Source organism: Falco biarmicus, chromosome 7, assembly GCF_023638135.1.
Source record: "Falco biarmicus isolate bFalBia1 chromosome 7, bFalBia1.pri, whole genome shotgun sequence".
In the NCBI taxonomy this organism is placed as follows: Eukaryota; Metazoa; Chordata; class Aves; order Falconiformes; family Falconidae; genus Falco; species Falco biarmicus.
In genome coordinates this window covers 8,915,095-8,934,211 of record NC_079294.1, presented here as the reverse complement: position 1 = coordinate 8,934,211, position 19,117 = coordinate 8,915,095, and the positions used below count along the sequence as shown (strand labels likewise).

General features: G+C 45.9%; 1 protein-coding gene across 4 annotated transcripts in view; it reads left to right on the top strand.

Annotated features, from left to right (window-relative positions):
- The window catches only part of GPATCH2L (G-patch domain containing 2 like), a 60,619-nt gene extending 43,209 nt beyond the window's left edge, over positions 1–17,410 (top strand). For 2 of the 4 annotated variants that reach the window (XM_056345247.1, XM_056345246.1), the window contains exons 11-12: positions 15,863–16,023; positions 16,160–17,410. In XM_056345247.1, coding sequence (XP_056201222.1) covers positions 15,863–16,023; positions 16,160–16,288 — 290 coding nt within the window. In that variant the 3' untranslated portion in view covers positions 16,289–17,410. The remainder of the gene's footprint in view (positions 1–15,862; positions 16,024–16,159) is intronic. The other 2 variants (XM_056345249.1, XM_056345248.1) reach the window with 2 other exon arrangements.
- The last annotated feature ends 1,707 nt before the right edge of the window (positions 17,411–19,117 follow it).

Sequence of the window (19,117 nt, the reverse complement as noted above, 5' to 3'; positions counted from 1 at the left end):
CAGGGGCAATGATGCCAAGCCAGTGGTTCTGCTAAACTAATGCCAGCACTGACACTGATGGTTTTTTAGTAATTTTGACACCAGCTTTCTGAGAGGTTCACCACCATTGCCTTAGGGCTTTTCTTCATCCTGCTTCATCACACGTAATTTGCAAGTGTTTGGCCTCACTCAGCCCCCACCATGGGGAAACGAGCATTCCCAAGTTGAGAAAGCCAGAGGTGAAGATGCTCTTAATGCTGAGCGTTGTATGGTGAGTGAAAGGAGTCCAGTCTTTTCTTTCCTGACTGTCCAGTGTCACCACGAAGAGGAGCCTATATAAAACAAGAGCAGTGAGGGGAGCTTTCATGTGCCTTTTATCCCTTGCTGGTCCTTTCAGGTACTGTGGAGACAGTAAGGAGTGGGAATGGGGAGTGCGGGGTCTGATTCCCAGGAGAGGTACCATGAGGTGCAGCCATTGCCCTGCACTCAAGCAGTACAGGGGCTACCACAGGGCTACCACAGGGCTACCACAGGGCAGGTGGCGTTTCACAGAAGAAAACAAGCTTCCGTGTCTACGTATTTATTTAGACATTTAAACAAATAACCTTCTTTAACCCACCAATAAAAAAGGAAAACTGGAAAATTTGTGTTCCCATGACAAAGGCTACAATTCAAATGGCCTGTGTTGCTGGAATTGATGCCCTTCTGCATGCACGGTACGACGCAGTCAGGCAGCTGCGTGGTTTGTTGGTGGGCTTGAGGGTTGGGTGTTCCATCCTGTTTCCTCCCCCTTTCACATGAGGTTCCTGCCTCAGTCAGTGTAGGAGTTTGGGTTTATTTGCCTCATTTCAGCTGACTTCAAGCTTTATTGACTGCACAGCATCCAGGCTCTGCTCTGAAGAGGGAAGAAGTAATTTCCTTGTTAGTGTTTTCAGGGTACCTCCTGCTATGGCAGCATAGAATGTTAATGAATTTATTTATGTGCTGAGAATTTGGATGTTACTGTCACCCTTATTTTATAGATGGGGAGTTTTAAGTCAGAGTGACTGAAGCAGAACTCAGGAGTTGTCTCTGAATTGGGGGGGCCCAAGGTGAGACACCTGGGCGCTGGAAATTTGGAGTGGCTTGCTTTGTACTTTTTTGTAGGTTCAAATTGTATTTCCCACGAAGCTCCACAGCAGGTATGAAGGCTCAGAGCTTCTGCAAATCCAGCCACAGTAACTGATGAGGTGGGGAGCACGGTCCCCGTTGCTGAAGTCGCTCTCTGGCCTCTTGGATATTAGAGAGATGGCAACAGGCAGGTGTCGCTCCAGCGTGGGTGGGCAATTGCTTTCATCACAAGAACTTTGCCTTGGCAGTTTCCCACTTTGTCCTTTCTGTCTTCAGCAGCAAATGCATCAGACCCAACCTCCGTCGGTTCCTGGCCCCACCTTTCCAGAGGTGTGTGTTCTGTGGTCAGTCTGAAGCTAGTCCCTCCCAGAAAATAAACGATGGGATCATTTGATTTGGGATTATTGTAATGCACATGCACAGAGGGATTAATTAGGATGGCAGTTCATTTTTTCACTTTTGAGTATTTTTATCTGCAACAAGGTGTGTGTATATGTATATATATTGTTTATTTTTGAGCTAGGAATTTTTGGTATGTATTCATTTCATATTTTAGCTGTCTAAAAAATGCTTTGTCTCTGGAAACGTCTGTTATTCCTGGACACCAAAGGAATTCAAAGAGCAGCCCAAATGCATAGTTCCACAGGGGATCTGCTGTGAGGTAGCTTGTCTCCTACAACTCCAGAAGGAGCAATAGGTAGGTGAAAACTTGCTCTTGAGCAGTTACACTTTACATATTTTTACCTGAACAGCATGGGATGGTAGGACTATTGACTCACATCTTGCACTGATATTTCAAGTGTTGTCCTCTGATTGTTTTCCTTAAACTCCAAAGCAATGCTCTCCAGTGCAGAAAAGCTGACTGTTGTTTAACAAATCGGCTGCCTGTTAATGCCCATCTCAGCAGAATTTTAAAATACCAGAAATCTTAGTGTATATTTTGGGAAGAATGCCCTTGGTTCAGAGACCCTCTTTGGAACCAGAATCAATCATCTGACTGAGCTGTATGAGAAAGAGGGGAAGGGTACAAAGAAAAAATGGTATTAACTTTTGTCTTCTTTTTTATCCTGTATTTTGTTCTGTTGTCTCCATTGATTCTCAGGTTTAGATCTTCTAGGAATATCAGTGCATCTTAAAAAAACCACCACACACAAAACAAAAAAAGAAACCCCAAACAACCAACAAAACCACCCCTTCTCCAAAAGAAACCCAACCCAAAACCTCACAAACAATCTCCTTTTCCAGGTTTTTGTAGGATTCTTGTGTCGGACGTGCGTTGGCAGGCTCTGTTTGCAGCTGAATACCCAATTTCTGGTGTAAACAATGCCATTAACCTGAAAGATGAAAATCAGAGTGTTTCAGTTTCTACAAATACCATCTTGAGATTGGGCAGGTAGCTGCAGTTGTGGTACCTTTATCCATGCAATAAAGTACTGTGGACCACATAATTCCCTGCTCACACGTTGCATCTTTACACCTGTGCTAATTGGGCATTTTCTGAGAAAAATGCATTGTTTGCTCAACAGAAGTGTAAAAGATGCGACGTGGTGTGTTGCCGTACACCTTATCTTCTCTCTGCTAACGGCTGTGGGTAAAGTGATGATCATGCACTACCACCTGACTCAGAAACAACTTTGCTGAAAACCACAAATTTCTTTCAGGTAAGCTACATCCCACCTGTACGTATACTTAAATGTAATTGTGTATTTATTCCTGGGAAGGACCCAAACGCTTGTCGTAAGAAGCCGGCAACTGGAAGCACCAGAACTGGTGTATTCAGAATGTGACTACTCTCCTCTCTATCATTCTGCAAGTACCTTGAGTGTTTAGGATATGGATGAGTACAACTTCTACTGCTTGTCACTGAACTACTGCTGGTAATTGAAAATTGGAATACAGTGTTCCCTGGAGAGTTTGTCTGTCATGGAGCTCAAGAGGTTAATATGTAGTTATGTGATGATACTATAATTTTATATGCATCTGCAGATACTGGTAATAGACATTAAAGTGGGCATTTACATCCTTATTATGGGTCAGTACTTGATGTCATAATAAAAAAGTCACATCAGAAAAGTACAGGATAAAAATCTGATTATGCACCTTTTGGAGTGTAAATGGCTTTAAAATTCAAATTGTCACCTGATGGGAGGATCAGGAGAGAGTCAGAGCAAGGGCAAAGGGGCAAAGCTCTGAGACACAAGGGGCAGGATAAAGGAGGAAAAAGGGACAGGCTGAGCTGGGCCTTTGCTTGGGAGGTTGATACCCACGTGAATACTATACCCTCTTGCTTAGGCGCTTCATGTCATCTCATTAAACGTAAATTTGAGTGAAAGCTGGACTTTGTGATGGGGAATGAAGGTCAATAGACTCCAGATCTTCTGCCTTTCCACAGAGTTCAAATCTGCTCAATGTTGGGAGGGCTAAAACTTCACGTGTGTTAATGCAGGGTGTTGGTTTGGAAAACAACAATTAGCATCAAAGCTAATAAAGTTTCCAAAGCAAAACAATGGCTGACCATCTCTCATGTGGCTGTCTTAAGTAACTATACAAGTAACTACGCAACTGCTGGCCCCAGAGCCTAAGGAGAGGGGTGGGGACTGGGGGGACTGAGACTCTGAACCCTCAAGAGCTGTGTAGGTTAAAATCAACGGAGAAGTACGGTGAGGACTGGAGCAGGATGGATTGCAAATGTAGCTGGATAGATTGGGACAGTAAGGTCAGCTGCAATGCACTCAAAGATTTTCCAGCATCACCTTGAGTGTCTGTGGGAGCTGAAACCCTATAGCATGTAGGAATCTGGAAGGGTGTTGGCCTTCCATTTTGCTACTATTATTTTTTTTTACCCAAACACATCCATCCTAAAGCACTGTACAAAGTCTTTGCAATTGACTGAAATTTTAGGGATGTTATTTTCTTTGTTGGAAATATGGGGTGCAAGGCCATGAGGTGAGGTAAACTGCATCTCTGCTGAAAGAGGAAGCCTTCTCCTTCCATCTCCACCCCATTGCCTTCCCCTACCTGGCTGTAAGCTCCTGCTGCTTACCTTTCACTCCTTGGGCCCCTTTGAGTCACATCAACACCCTTAACTGCAAAAAATGACTTGATTTCTGCTGGTTTAATCAGTTGGCATGGCTCAACGTGTGTGAGGAGTGCCAGAGGCAGCCCAAGGCTTGAAGGTAGAACAGGGGTGATGGGTGGGCTGGGAGAAAGTTCTGGGGAGTAATGGTTGAATGGGGACACTTGCCCAGGTGGCAGCACCAAGGTTTTAACTTCAGCTCAATCGCTTACAGGCCTGTGCCCGTCACCCCATGCTCTCCAAGGATTCAGCAGCTCGTAGGAATTCTATGAAGTCCAAGGCTGAAAGAGGTCCTTGGGAGGGTTTTAAAGCCATGTGGAGCTGCCTCCAAGAACTGCGTGCTCCTCTTCTGCCGGGTGCTCCTTAGGGATTTCGATACCATCTTTAGCTGAGGTGAGAAGGGACATTTCCTGTGACATAACCATATACGCTTCCTAAAAAGCGGATCTTCCCTGCTCGAGAGAACCCAAAGTGCCTCATGTGGATCTCTTCTCTTTAGGGGGCTGATTTGTTTGTTTATATGGTGTAACGAATGATGGGGCAAACTGATGGACAATACCGAGTATCTCTGCACCATGTTGCATGCGATGAGAACCAGCCTTTCTGGTGAATGAGAATGTTACTAAAAAAGCCATCAGTCCTTTGCAACAGCTTTCTATAGAAGTACTGAAGTTGAGGCCCACAAACAGCATGCTCCGTAGCCCTCTGGGATGGGATATAAGGCAATTTTCTCAGGAAAACAAGAGACACAGAGAGAAGTTAAAACTTTGCAAGGATTACAGGGCAACTCTGTGGCAGGCCTGAAAGGTTTTTGAAATTGCCTCGCTAAAGGCCTTACATTTCTGTGTCCCTGCACTGCTGAGGTACAAACTAAAGCTCCGAGAGGCTGGCTGTCCATTCAGTGGATCAGTCGGACACCGAGCAGGCTGGTGGCAGCCAGTCAGACACTGAGCAGGGGGCCATTCAGCCATTAATGGATCCTGGTTTGTGAATGGCCGCATCTCCTGGCTCAGATGGCTTTTGGCTGCTGAGAGAACAGGGATGGAGAGCTCCATCCCCCTGTTTGCAATTAGTGTTTGTCATTAAATGCTGACAGTGCCTTCTCTCTTCTCATGTATCCGGCCTTTGTTTACGCACTGGATGTTGGCGCAGGCTTCTGTGCTGTAATGTCTTGCATTAGCTGCTGTTGAAAGGAGTCCAAGGAGCAGTTTGCTTTCAGGAGGACAGGAGGGTGGCTTGGCACCAGCAGAGCAGGAGCAATTCTGAGGGAAGGATGAAAATGGGTTTAGTTAAGTGGGAGGCTGGCAACGAGCAAGCAGCAATGAGTCCATGCACATCTCTGCCCTCAAAGGTGGTGCCAAACACTTTGATGGGAGTGAGGAGTTAAGCTAGGAGGTGTTAGTGGTGGCAGGAAGGCAAGATAGCCTTGGAAATGGTTTGGTAGAGGGTGGTTTTAGCAGACGCGGTATCTTCAGGTGGTGCTTGAGGTAGGAAGTATGGGACCTAGAGGAGGAGGAGGCTGCAGCCACTGGAGATCACCACAGGGGTAGAGGTACATAGAGAAGTGATTACAGAACTCAGGTTGTCTGTGGAGGAGGAGGAAGACATTAAAAGCAGAGAGAAGAATGGAGGAAAAAAAAATAACGTCATCTCTGGACCTCTAGATGGTTTAAAGGGCATCAGTAGGTATGAAGGACAAGAGAGTGGCTTCAGTCCTCCCGTGGGGGAGAAGAGACTTATTCCAATGTGCAGGGTTTACAGAGCACATCAAAGGTCTAAGATGCAAGATCTGGGCTAAATACTCAGGCAGGTGCAATAGCTGCAGCTCGCTGCCCCTCTCTGTGATGCTGCAGCAGCGCGTGGCACACCGAGCAGTCCGAGTTGGCCATTTTGGAGGTCAGGTCTTTCACCTGTTTGTGCAATGAGAACTTGAAGTTTGGCTCAGGAGAACACTGTGTCAGGAGCTACAAGAGACAGATATAGTTTGGTTATGAGAGGGCAGCACCTTAACAGCTCTCAGTCTCCTGCAGCCCAGCTCTGAATGGCTGCAACGGGTTATTTTAAGATCAGAAGTGAATCCGAAGTGAGTCCGTTTTTCTTTCCCTTAGACTTGGATATCACTTCTGCCTCTCCTCTCCTGCTCCCATCCTTTCTTCAATAAGGGGATAAAACATTAAGGAGCTTCCTGGAGTGCTGCTTGGGTAAAAGGCTTGTTGTATTTCTTCATGCAGTGGGAAGGGATAGGGAAGGGTGTCATGAGGCCAGGTTTGCCGCTGTTGGATGCACTCATCGTGTCAACCTGTGGCGTGACTGGTCACAGACTGTCTTTGCCCATCTGAGCCACATTCCCAAACTACAAATCGCTTTGACAGTTGCACGGACTAGAGCCTTGATATTCGCTGGTCACCAGGAGTAAAGCGGGATGAACAGCATTATCAGGTACTATGTGTTCATCACTGGGGATGTGTAACTGCCCCTCTGTGTGTTGCCATTTTGTCCGTGAATATTCTGCTGGAGTCTCAACAAACTTTGCTCCAGAGTATCTTTGACAGCACAACTGACTACTGGTAGTTATTTCAAATATTTTGGATGCATAGTTCTGTTAATCCAGAGCTCGTTTGTTGGAGCAAATTGACCACCAGAAAGATACCTTGCTCCAGTCACTGCTCGTCTAGCACAGTTGGAGTGAGCATCTTCATCTTTTCCCATCTCTTACTTAGTCTTTCCTGGTCTTCCCATCTCTCTGTTGCTGCTCTGCCACTGCTCCTCCCCCATAGCCCACGTTCAGGTGTGGCTGTTTAAAAGCAATCTCTGTCAACATTTGTCATTAATCTGTTTCCATTTTTATTTATAAAAGAAAGAGAGAGAGTGAGAATGGAACAGCAGCAGTAGCAGGGCAATTGCAGATGAATAATGAAAGGATTCATCACAGCCATACCAGGATATATATATTTTTTGCAGCCAAGCGAGACGGATTCCCATCACAGCTCGGGGACTCGTTCCACACAACCACTCATCTTTCATGCTGGGGGGAAGGGAAAGGTGGAGACAGTATCATTATGGATGTAATGGGGCTCTGAAGTGACTGGTCAAGGTTGCTGCTTCAGTCACAAGGAATCTGCTTACAGGAATTTTCTCTCCACCAGGTGTTATTGCCTGGTAAAGTGGCTCCCTTCTACAGCAGGCTGCTACTTGCAAAAGAGAGGTGTAGGGTTTGCTGAGGGGGACGCTTGCTAAGCAGTTGAATCACTAAAGAAGGACGAGATGGCCAAGTGGGAATTTCACCAGAGTGACAAATTTGTCCCAGGAGGAATGAGGGACACCAGGCAATGCGGGGGTCACTTATTCTCACCTTTTTGTCTCTTGAGCCCACCCTCAAGTTCACTGTCATATCAACAAGCAACTCTCCACTTGCCCGGCACCATCTAGCTTTACAAATCCATCTGCCCTGTACAGCACAGATGTTTTGTTCTTCTTGTCTGCTTTTAGTAGGTAAGGTGGATGAAAATTTGCCAGATAGGGAATGCCAAAGGATGCTGGAGTTCTGAAGGATTCTGTGAAGCCAGAAGAGAGAGAACTGCCATTTTAAAAGGGGGGGGGGGGTGTTGAGGGGAGGGGAGAAGAAGCCTGAAATAGGCCTGATGTATTGAGGGGTGCACTCAGATCTGGAAAGGTCTCCGTGCTGGGGAGCCAGGCCACGCACACCCTGTGAGGGCAGCGCTGGTGCTTCAGCGCTGTTTGAGCTCTGCATGCCTGCGTGCGTGCAAGTGCAGGGGTTGTGTTCCTCCACAGCTGAAAAGAGGGTCTGACCCTCCAGCCTGCGTGCGTGCTATAACAAGACCAGAGTGGCACAGGTTGCCCAGAGAGGTGGTAGATGTCCCACCACTGGAAACATTCAACATCAGGTTGATGTTGGACAGGGCTCTAAGTGCAGGGGTTGTGTTCCTCCACAGCTGAAAAGAGGGTCAGACCCTTCAGCCCTCTTGTGCTTGTGGGGAGACGATCCAAGCAGTGCTGTTACCCCCCAAGGCAGAGGTGGGCTGTGCTGAATAATCCTCAGATGCAGAAATGCAGTCACTGTCTGCTCCTGGGGTTTGTAGGGTCTGGCTTTGAGGAAGGAGCATGACATTTGACTATATTTTTTCATCTGGGAAAGCACTAAAGCAGGTTGGTTTAAAGGGAAGGATGGTCTTATTTTCAGGTGCTGCAGTGACCTGTATTGCGGGTTATCAGTCCCACTTCCAGTTGTGAGAGCACATCAGCCGATAAGGAGGACAAAAGACCTTGTCCCAAAGAACTGTATATTTTTCAGGCCTCTTGGCAACGTGGAGTGCTTCATGCACCTCTGGCAAGGCATTAGCATCAGGGCATTCCTGTATTAAATCCTTCCTCCTCTCAACTGAAGCATAAGTGCCACTGGAGATGATCCCAGTTGGGTGGGAGGGTGCAGTACAATGCCACAGCTGAAGTGATCCTTGAAGAGTAAGACAAGCAGATATGTCGCTTTGTTGGGCCCTTAGGGCTGTCACCTTGGCAGGGAGAAGAAGAGCTGTGGTCTTTTCTCTTCCAGACCCTTCTAGTGCTCTGTTTTTCCTGAATAAAATGATAGCCTTGCCAGCAGTAGAGGGATCAGGGAAAAGGGACCTGTTTCTCAAGCTGCCCCTCCACTTCCCTCTTGTACCCAGGGCATGCAATGCAGTGCTCAGAACCTTAGCCTTAGTCTGTGTTTTTAACCATTCCCCCTCCAACATGTACCTCCCTTTGGGAAACCATTTGGTCCATTTCCCCATATCCTGGCAGATGATTATGACAGGTCATTATGAACTGAATGTTATTCAGTTTGACTACATGATCCAGTTTCATTTACGCATCCTACTAGGTCTCCATTCCCATCCCTAGATAAGGACCCTTGGTTGCTCAGCATGGAGACAGGTTTTGTATTGAAGATGGAAACCATCAAGTGTTCAGGAAGTATCATAAGAGGAAGCTTCTGTGTAAGGTGCTTGCTTATTCCAAACAACAAAAAGTGCTTCAGCCATCATAGGTTGCACAGTTGAACAACGTTCTTATACAGCCTGTGGTTAATGCCGCCTTACCTTTCTCCTGGAGGATCTTTTTTTTATTTCCCATAGAATCAGGTCCCTGAAGGTAGTTTTGCTTCCATGGAGACAAGACACTGTTAATGCTAATGGTCACCTCCTGACCTTGCTTGGCTACATCCAAGTGCTTGGATATTAAGGAAAAACAACAACAGCAACAATATCATCTTACTTGCACCTGTAGTGTATGCTTACAAAACTGGGTTGAGTGGGCAGGTGAGAATCTTGAGCAGTTCTGAAAATGCTGTGTACCTCCTGATTTCTCTTGGTGGATGAAAATTATGGATTATTAATGGAAAGCTTTGTCGCAGCCTAGGAGATTGCTTTGCTTCTCACTGGTGCTTTCCAGGTAGATACAAATGGGATGTGTAATAAACCTGTAGTAACATGTTAGCAGAGGAGAAAGTTCTCTTCTGACTCCAGCCAGCAGATGGTTTACAAGATGTCATCCCTCCAGTCACCTTTGTCCCAGTGATACTTTCACTGAATTCTTTTGTTTCAAGTGATGTTTTTATTGGCTCCATGCAATGACTAATTTAGAGCCTTCATTATTTAGCCTCCGTGTCTATTCTGTCTAGCCCTCTTCTCTTCCTCCAAATGCTCCCAAGCAAACCAGGAGCTACTCAGACAGTACTTTTCTGTTACTTTACAGATGTGGTGGTTGTCACTGTGTTCTGTTGTAGGTTGCAGTTTCTAGGCCTTGCTGTTTACCCACTCATACAGGCGGCAGAACCACAGCGCAAGATTAAATATTAAAGATGATGACCAACTCTCTGTCACAGGGTATCACTGAGATATCTCGCATTTAAACAACAAAGGCAGATTTTCAGATTTTCTTTAGCCTCAAACAGTCTGTAAAATATTGCAGGCAAGAAAATCATTGCTCTTGCTGAAGGCTTGTGATGCAGCAGTGTACAGTCTTTTACTGGAACTGTCTCCTCCCAGCCATGTAGGCTCTTCTGAATTGGAAATATTTAACACCCTATTAGTTTCGGATGTGTTCTTTAATATATTGGTGATCTCAATGTTCCCTGAGAGGCCTCAAATTATGAGGGTATAACCAGGCGCAGGTTTGCATAACCTGCTTCGAAATGCTTCGCTCCATCTGATGCATACTTGGGTTATTTTAGAGTTGCCGTGGTGTGAGCGTGCTGAAAAATCTGCAGTGTCCAGTGAGTGGTGTCTGAAGAGCTTTAAACTCCTCCAGCAAAGGTCAAGTGAAGAAAAGGCATGGGGTGGCCTCCTGGAAAAGTAGTAGTTCTATCTGGGAGACGTAAGAATTACTTTCAGTAAAGCAATCCATGGACCAAGGTGATGCCCTGAGCAACTGCTCTAGCCTGTGGGATCATTGTAAACTCAGTCTTTCATCACTTTCTGTACTACTATAGTCCCTAGAAGGTTCTGGTCAATACCGAAGTTGAGCAGACCCCGAGGCTTCACAGACTACTAATAAGAGAACTTACTGTCCAGAGAACGTGCTGTTCAAACAGAGAAAGATGTGGGTGTAGGCCACAAGTAGTAAAGGAGAGGAAGGGCAGGATGATACATGATCTGCGATGACATCAGTGTGAAATAAAATGGCAAAAAAGAGACTGCTGAACTGTTGAATGCTGAATTAATTGTCCTTCATTTTCAGGACCAGAGCCAGGGCATCTTGGGATACCAGCTAAGGCACATTGAAAGTCATCAGGGAAGATACGCGTATGAAGGCACATATAGGCAGAAAGAAGAGGAACCAAGATAAGAGGTAGATTTGTTTTGAATAGATATCTAGCTGGGGAGCAGAGCCCACACTTCGGAGATGTTGTCAGAGAAATATGATTTAGGTTGAAGGCTGAGTGAGTTTTTGTTTCCTATAATCGCCCTATTGTCCACCTTCTTTGGATTTTTAAATTTCAAAGGCTAGACTGCCCTGCTGACTCTGCATGCGTTTAGTTCTCTGTGTGCCCTACCAAAGCAGTGAGAGCCAGCTAGAGAGTGGTGTCTGCCTGTCCCCAAACTTCCTCCCTTCTGCTCTTTTTTCTGGTGAAGGAGGCACAAGAGGAGACCCAGGCTCAGTATAGATGCACTACTGATTTGAGGTCTAGGTCGGGGAGACGTTTTGCTGGTGACAGAGGCATGGTGGAGGTGTTGTCCCACTTTCTGCAGTGCCCATGCTTTACTCTCCAAAGCTATACTTCTAGTGGGAGGATCCATTTCTCCAAGAGCAATCTAAGAGGCCAAACTGTTACCTGTGGGAATAGGATTTCCAGGGCCAATGCTGCCAAGTGGCAGCAGTTTAGCAGTGTCTTCCCTGGACAGGTCAGTCCCGACAATTGCTGTTTACCCAGGGCTGCTCTCTGGTGACTCCGTGCTGTCTGATGGCATAAACACAAAGCAGATCTTCCCTTCCGATTCCTGCAGCAGCGAGAAGAACTGAGGAGTTGTAATGATTTCAGTCTGTTTCCATTATACAGTTGGCAATATACAATGGCAGTGGTGGCATCAGGGGCGTGGAGCTGTCAAATCTTAATTTCCATCGGTCTAAAACATTGCAAAACAATGAAGGAGTTGGCTCAGCTGTTATTGTCTGTAATAACCGTGGTGGCCTGTGGGTTCAGCTCAGCTAGGGCAGACTTTGGGTTCTATCTGAGGAAGTATTTGAACTCCAGAGGCCTCATAAGGACTGAAGGTCTGGCATATGGGCCAGGCTCTGAGCAAAGTGACTGTCATAGACTTTGTACAAGAGCAGATGTCCCAGGTGCAGAACCAGCTATTTCAGACAAGTTACCAAAAAACCACAGATAACCTTTCTAATACTTTCAACCTTAATACAGAACATCAAAGCAATATTAGCTCTGCAGTGTGCAGAGTGGGAGGAGAGACCAAAAGCTGTTTGCCTCCTTTTGCTATTAATTGGAAGTTACCCTACTTCATTACCCCTTTCCTCTTGTAAGTCACTGGAATATAGAGGATGATTCAGTGGCAGGGTTCTGGGTGTCTTGTCAGAAGCCAAGGCATGCTTGGAACAGTGAGACTGGATCATCCCCGCACCAGATGAAGATCTACGTAAGAGTGTATGTGCTGTATCCTTTTTGAGGACCAGTAGACTTTCATCCTTCGTATTAGTTATTTTTCAGGGGTGCTGAATTTGCACTGAAATTGCAGGGAGCAAAGGTGTCTTCTACAGGCTCAATTGAGTCTTATGGAATAGTCCAGCTCTCCTAAATAAGGCTGGTCTCTTGCTGATATGTGCCCAGAACGAAAGGCTGCAATAAGCACGTGTAAACAAGGTGTCCGAATGCGTTACCTGTCGGTCCCTGTATTTCCACGTTCCCCTCAGGAGGGAGGTGAGGAGGGGGAGAGAGCTGGACTGCTTCATATGACCTTGCTTTTTAGGTTTTTCCTTTGTCGTTTTGTTTTGGTTTGGTTTTTTATTCTCTTTGCATGTGCCTCTAATTGATCTTGAAAAGAAGGGACAGTTAAAGAAGACGTTAAGCTGAAATGAAGCCATAACTGTGACTGGAGACTTTTATTAAGTGTGGCAAAGTTCCCTGGGCTGCGTAGAAATTGTTTATTGATTTTGGTATGGCTGGGTGCTCCGGAGTAATCGCCCGCAGAACCGCAGGAGAGAGAGAACAGAACAGAGTGCTTTGCCAGGTCTCTGCTGCCTCCTGCCCCTGGCTGCTCTTCCTCCTGCCTGTGCTGGTGGTCTCCTCTTTAACCTGTAAGTGGGCAGCCACAGCTGCTTAACTCTTGTAACTCAGCCCAGCGCTGAGCTCTGCCTTGCCCCTCCAGAAATGACCAGTGAAGGAGTATGGCAGGGGAGGAGATGACTTGGGAGCGTATATCATATAAGCGAGCATAGTACTGCTGAGACTTAAACTGCCCTTTGGCTCTTCCACCTCTTGGTTGCTACAGACAGAAACCTGTGATGGTCAGCAAGGTTAGGCATCTCTGAGCCTGCTTAACCATAGAGGCGGGTCAGTTTTGGGACAGGGCAGAAATGAACATGTCCCTGTTTCTCAGTAGTGCCGATGAGGTTTTGCCCCAGTATCCCCTGCCTGCTCTCACATGCCTTCCCCCTCTATGCCAAAGTCACAGGATGCTGAGGAAGGGTTAAATGGCTATGTGCAGTGAGCCAGCCTGCCCCCCCCCCCCCGTGCCCGTCTGTGAGCCCAGGAAAACTTCAGCCTCTTCAGCCTGGGTGGTTTTACTGCTCTAATACAGTAAACCTCCCTATAGAGAGATTTTTCACATGCCACCTGGGGAATTTATACCCATGTCCTGTCAGAGGTGGGGTTTCTGCTTGGTCCACTTCCCAAGGAGGTGCTGCACCATCCTTGCCACCCTACTTTGGCACAAGGGTGGTTAGTTCTTTTGTTGTTTCTCATCCAGAGTGCTATGACTAAAGCATGCTCCTAAAAGACACTGGCCCTTCAGTTCCAAGGGGGAAGCAATTTTATTGGCATTTGATTGAATAAGTGAGTGGCTTTTCTAAGATATGTTGCACAGTTCATGATACCCCCTCTTCTGCAGGCAAGGAGCTGGTAATGAGTGGGAGGTTTTATTCTTTCTGTCACTCAGAGTGCTCATTTCTGCCTCCTGGTAGCATAGGTTGGTGTAATCTCCTTCCTTCTACAGAACACTTCAGAGGCCTGCAGTAGTGTGGGCATTGGGTGAATGATGTTCAGCTGTAATTTAAGGTGAGGTGAGCAAAAGAGGACTTGTCCACCTGTTAGAGCCCCCTTAAAATCTGCTTGGCTTTAGTACAAGTGTCAGAAACTGTTGTCAGAAGAAGAAATAACAAACTGAGTTCCTTTCTTAATCATCTAATCTGTATATAAGAGTGGGAGAATGAAGCCAGTGTAAAGGTAAGACCCTCTTTTGCATCATTGGGCAAAATTTTCAGGAGATCATGTAGATGCTCTAAGTGTTTTCTGCTTGCATGTACATTATGTTTCTTTAATGAAAAAGCCAGGGAAATGGTATTAGTTTAAAATTTAATTTCCTGAAGGGCATAATGTTAATGGAAGGCAAAATATCTCTAAAGTGTTGGCAATTTAACTCCTGTAGAAAAGGTTTTGAAATGGGATAAAATAATATAAATAAACATTTGCATCTACCTAGAGAATTCTCTGACAGAAATGACACGTGAACATTAGTGCTAGGAACAGCAGTGACAACTTCAACTCTAGTATTTTTGATGTATTTTTTTTTTACCCCTATAATGAAGTTCAAAATTTTAACTTACTGTGGAATAAGGACAATAGATTATGCTGATGTTTGGCTGTGTACTTTGGCTAGGATGTATGAACGCTGTAACAGAATCTGCACCAGTCTGCACTCGTACTTCAAAGCATTTGCTGTGTATGTACATCACGTAAACTTTTGTAATGCTTAGTTGCTTGAATGAACTAGGATGACTGATTTATTCTCCCTCTCTCTCAAAAAAAAAAATTAAAAAATAAAAAGGTATTTTAGTTAAAGCTGCAAGACCTTCTGCCATGGCTTGAGTTCCCTGACTGCAAGTTCTTGCTTGTAGCTGCTGTAGCTTACTGCTCCTGTTGCTTGCGTTGGAGGCTTTTGAACCCCCACCCTTGGGAAGAACAAGCTGGCTTTAAATTCCTCAGTCCTGCACCTCAGACTGAAGGAGTTATTTTTAACCCGCCTTGACCTCTGCCTGAGCAAGAATAAAATAGGGATTGGGCAGAATATGACACAAATCAATAGGTTATCCCAACAGATATGATCTTTGGCACCATTTTGCCTTGGACACTTGCTGCAGTAACAAAGATAAATGGTGATTTGTTAACATTGTGATCTAGGGACTGGGTGGCTCAGTGGATCGTGTGGTGGCCTCCGACCTCTGGGTCTCCAGGCTCTGAACATCAAGATGAAATCTCATTCTGATAGTAGGAAGGGAAAAAAGGTCCATAAGGGTTGGGTGATTTTGGTTCAGTGCTAATCACAGTGCTCCACAAAACAATCCAACAAGGACTGAATAGACAATACCTCCTGGCAAAAGAAGAGTATGAGAAACAGAGCAGTAACTGTAGTGACAGAGAGCTAGTGATCAGTTACTGCAGGGTAAGACTTGCGATGCTTTTATGGAGTGACACTGGAGCGCTGAGAGCTAGACAGTCTCTCAGCCTGCCTACCGAAGAGGACTTGCACCGGGAATGATTTGTGGTGGCTCTCAGTAAAAGAGAAATCGGTTTTATGAAAGCAGCTGCCCTTTCATTTTCGGGGACAGTTTCTGCATGTCTTTTGACCCTTGACAGATTACTGAAGGACAGTGATGCAGGTTTTTGGGGAGCTGAGCTATTGGAAACAGCAGATGCAACTGGGATAGCTTTGAGCCAGTCATGTCTCTGCTGACCTTGTGTGATCTGTTCCATATCTCCACAGAGTCCTGTTGCAGGTCCTCCGTAGGTAGCTGGCTTTTAATACATTCTCAGATGTGCACAGTTTGTCTTGCTTCAGTAGTCCATGGTGGTGTGTTCTCCTCAGGGTGAAAATAAATTCCTGCAACAGAATTTCTTCCAGAATGCCTGCAAGGGTTGGTAAAGCAGTGTTTGAAGACAATTCCATGTTGTAACTCACCTCGTGTAAACAGGCGCAATCCACAGTGGTGGCTGGTGTATAATTCCCCTTGCCATGAGGAGGCGGTATGGCAGTATTCTGAAGTTGAACCCATCAACTTCAACTTTTTGGCTCTGGATGTCGTTACAGTTCTGCCTGCAAGACTGGCACCCTGCTCGCAGGTGCTTTACCATGGTAAGTACATCCTCTCAGTCTTGAATAATCAAGGGCACAAAAAGCTTGCAGCTGCTGGGGGCAAGGGATCTAGTAACTGCCTTATTGATGCATGCAAGATGCTTACATATTGCTCTTAATCTTTCCCATGTTGTAGATCCAATGGTTACATGAGAGCTCATGTTGTGCCTGGGACCCCCAAGACTACCTCTGTGACAATCCCCTGCAGCATCAGAGCCACTTTGTACGTTGCGTTGGTTGTGCATTGCTGGGTTATAGAGAATGATGTGAGTCATGTGATTGTGTGTAGCTTCTTTCCTTGTTTTTTCTCATCTCACCCACCTGTGTGTTGTACCTATACCAACAATGAGTTATAATTGCAATGGGCCAATGCATGCACCTGCTAACATCTCTGTTTAGTGCTATTTTTCCATTGGCAATCACTCTTGAATCTCAAATGGGGAGCCAGTTTTTAATCCATAGATTGCATACCCTATGGGTTGCTCACAGCATACATTTGTTACTTGAGATGTCACAGAAGGAAGTTTGAGGCAAAGAATGTTGTCCTTCATGTTCCTCTCCTCATGAGAAGGTGATTGTGGGAAAGACTGGTTCCTGAAAACTTTGCTCAGTGTTTTCATTGGCCCAGACCATGGCACGTCTCTGTACCCTGCCCAGATGCCTGTTCTGGCTTGCGCTGCCCCAGGCTCCTCATGGCACTTGTTTCTCCAGAGACAGGGGCTGCAGCCTGCTTGTGACCAGGAACAGGGCTTGTGATCCTCAGCTCTATCCTTCTCCTTCCATGGGGATATGGATCTCCCTGCCATTCGTGCCTGTCAGTCTGTGTCCCTGTCCCCTGCAGCCCAGCCCAGAGCTTGCCCTGGCTCCAGGATGTGCAGAGCAGAGGGCGCTGGGCAGACTGAGTGAAAGCAGCATGTCCAGCTCCCCATACTGCAGGCAGTATGCCACTGTCATCAGGCTGCCGCTACTGCCGCCTTCGTTGCCCCTGCTTCTTTGCTATACACAGAGCACATTTGGGGCTGAAGCTTGTTGCATGTACTGAACAGGGACAGCAGTGTGGTTTGTGGGCCAGGAATGTGTTAGAACCTGCACACTGGGTGTGAAACGACACCTAAACTGGCTGTGGCTGCAGCCTTGCTATGGATGTCCAGGTATGCTGCACTAGCACTGCTTTCGTTACCTACTAGATGTGTCATCCTGTTTTAAAAAAAAAAAAAAAAAAAAAGCAAGAGCTGGAAAGAGAAGGTAGCAGCCTAACAAGACCTACTTTCCACTATATTTTTAGCCTCTGATTTTATTTTGCCAGTATAATTCTGGATTAACTGTTTCATTGTTTTGTCCAGCCTGAGATCAAGTTTAACTGATCTAGAATTCCCTGCCAACATCCCTTTTGTTCTTTTCAAAATACAGGAATCTCACTATCATTGCTTCAGTGTTGTTTGTTTTTTTTTTAAAAAAGGTGTTAGGTGACATCACTGTTGAGCTCTTTGGAGGCCCCTCAGGTTGTTCCAGTGGGAAGTGTTTACTTTCAACAGATATTTCCTCATGTTTCCCTTGACTGTAAAGAACAAGGGATCTCTTCCATCGTGAGATATATGGGATGAGCCATCCTGTGTCCTTCCTGTTCTAGAAAGAATTACTAGCTACAAATTTCTGCCATCTCTCCAACTATTTAGGCCTAGACAAGGACATTTTTCCTACCATAATAATTTGGTTTTATGAGGAGACAGCTCTATGTGTGTGCTACTGGGAAATAACATTTTTTTACAGATGTGAAGACTGAGGGGCAATCAACTGCCCCAACTTCTTTGTGATGCAGTTCTGCTCAAAGCCCACTTTGGTTTTTTCCCATAGAAATAGCTTTGCATATTTGTTGGTACAAACCGTCTTTTACGGGTTTTCTTCTGAAGGATTTGTGTTCTTATGGAGAGACATACTGGAGAAGCTGATACTTCTACAGCACACTGCATGCAGAGTGCTCTGTGATTGCTGGTACCTCCGAGAAGCCATGAGCCATTCCTTCACTTGTACTAGAAAAAATATCTCTGCTTTGGGTCTGGCAGTGGCCAGGGCCAGGCCTTCACCTTACAGTGCATGCGAGTAGCTGGTTTTCTCTCACAGGGGCCCTGGCCCACCTATTCCATGGGTGCTATGAGAAGAGCTGTTGTGAAGAGGCAGTAATTGCAGAGCTGGTGGGAAGTGGTAGCCAGGTCCTGTCATTTTTGTACCTGCTCCTACTCCAGATATACCTCTGCAAGAAATGAAAGTCTTCTGCCGTCTGTGGAATCATTGAATTACAGAATAATTCAGGTTGGAAGGGATGTCAGGAGGTCTTTGGTACAGTCCCTTGCTTAAAGCAGGATCAAGACTGAATTCAGTCTTGGTTGCTCAGGGTTTTACTCAGTTACATCTTGAAAGTCTCCCAAAAATGAAGGCTGCTCTGTGCAGCTTGTTCCAATGCTTGGCTGTCCTCACGCTGGAAAAGCTTTTCCTTCTATCCGGTCTGAACCTCTCTTTTTTCCCATTTGTATCTGTTGTGTATTGCCAACCCACAATGTCTCTGTCTTCTTGATAAGGTCCTTATTGAAAGTCTGCTATTAGGTCCCTCTAAACCTTCTTCAGGCTAAACAAGCCCAGTTCCCTCAGTGTCTCTTCACAGGGCAAACGGTCCAGCCTGCTGACCACATTGCTCACCCTCCATTTAACTTGCACCAGTTTATCAATTTCTCTTTTATACTGGGGCCCCAAATCTGGACAACATATTCCAGACAGAGTTTGACAAGTGCCAAGTGAAGTACAATAACTACATCCCTTGATCTACTGGCTCTGGTCCCCTGAATACAGCTCAGGGCACTGCTGGACATTTTTGTTGCCAGGGCATAGTGCTGGCTCATATTCAGCTTACTCCCTATCAGGCCCTGAGGTCCTCTCCAGCAGAGCTGCTACCCAGGCAGGCAGTCCCTAGTATGTACTGTCACAGGGGATTATTTCTTCCAAGGTGTAGGACTTTGCATTTGTCCTTGCTGACATTCGTAAGGTTCATGTTAGCCCAGTTCCTGCAGCCTGTCTATGCCATTCTGGATGGCAGCTCTGC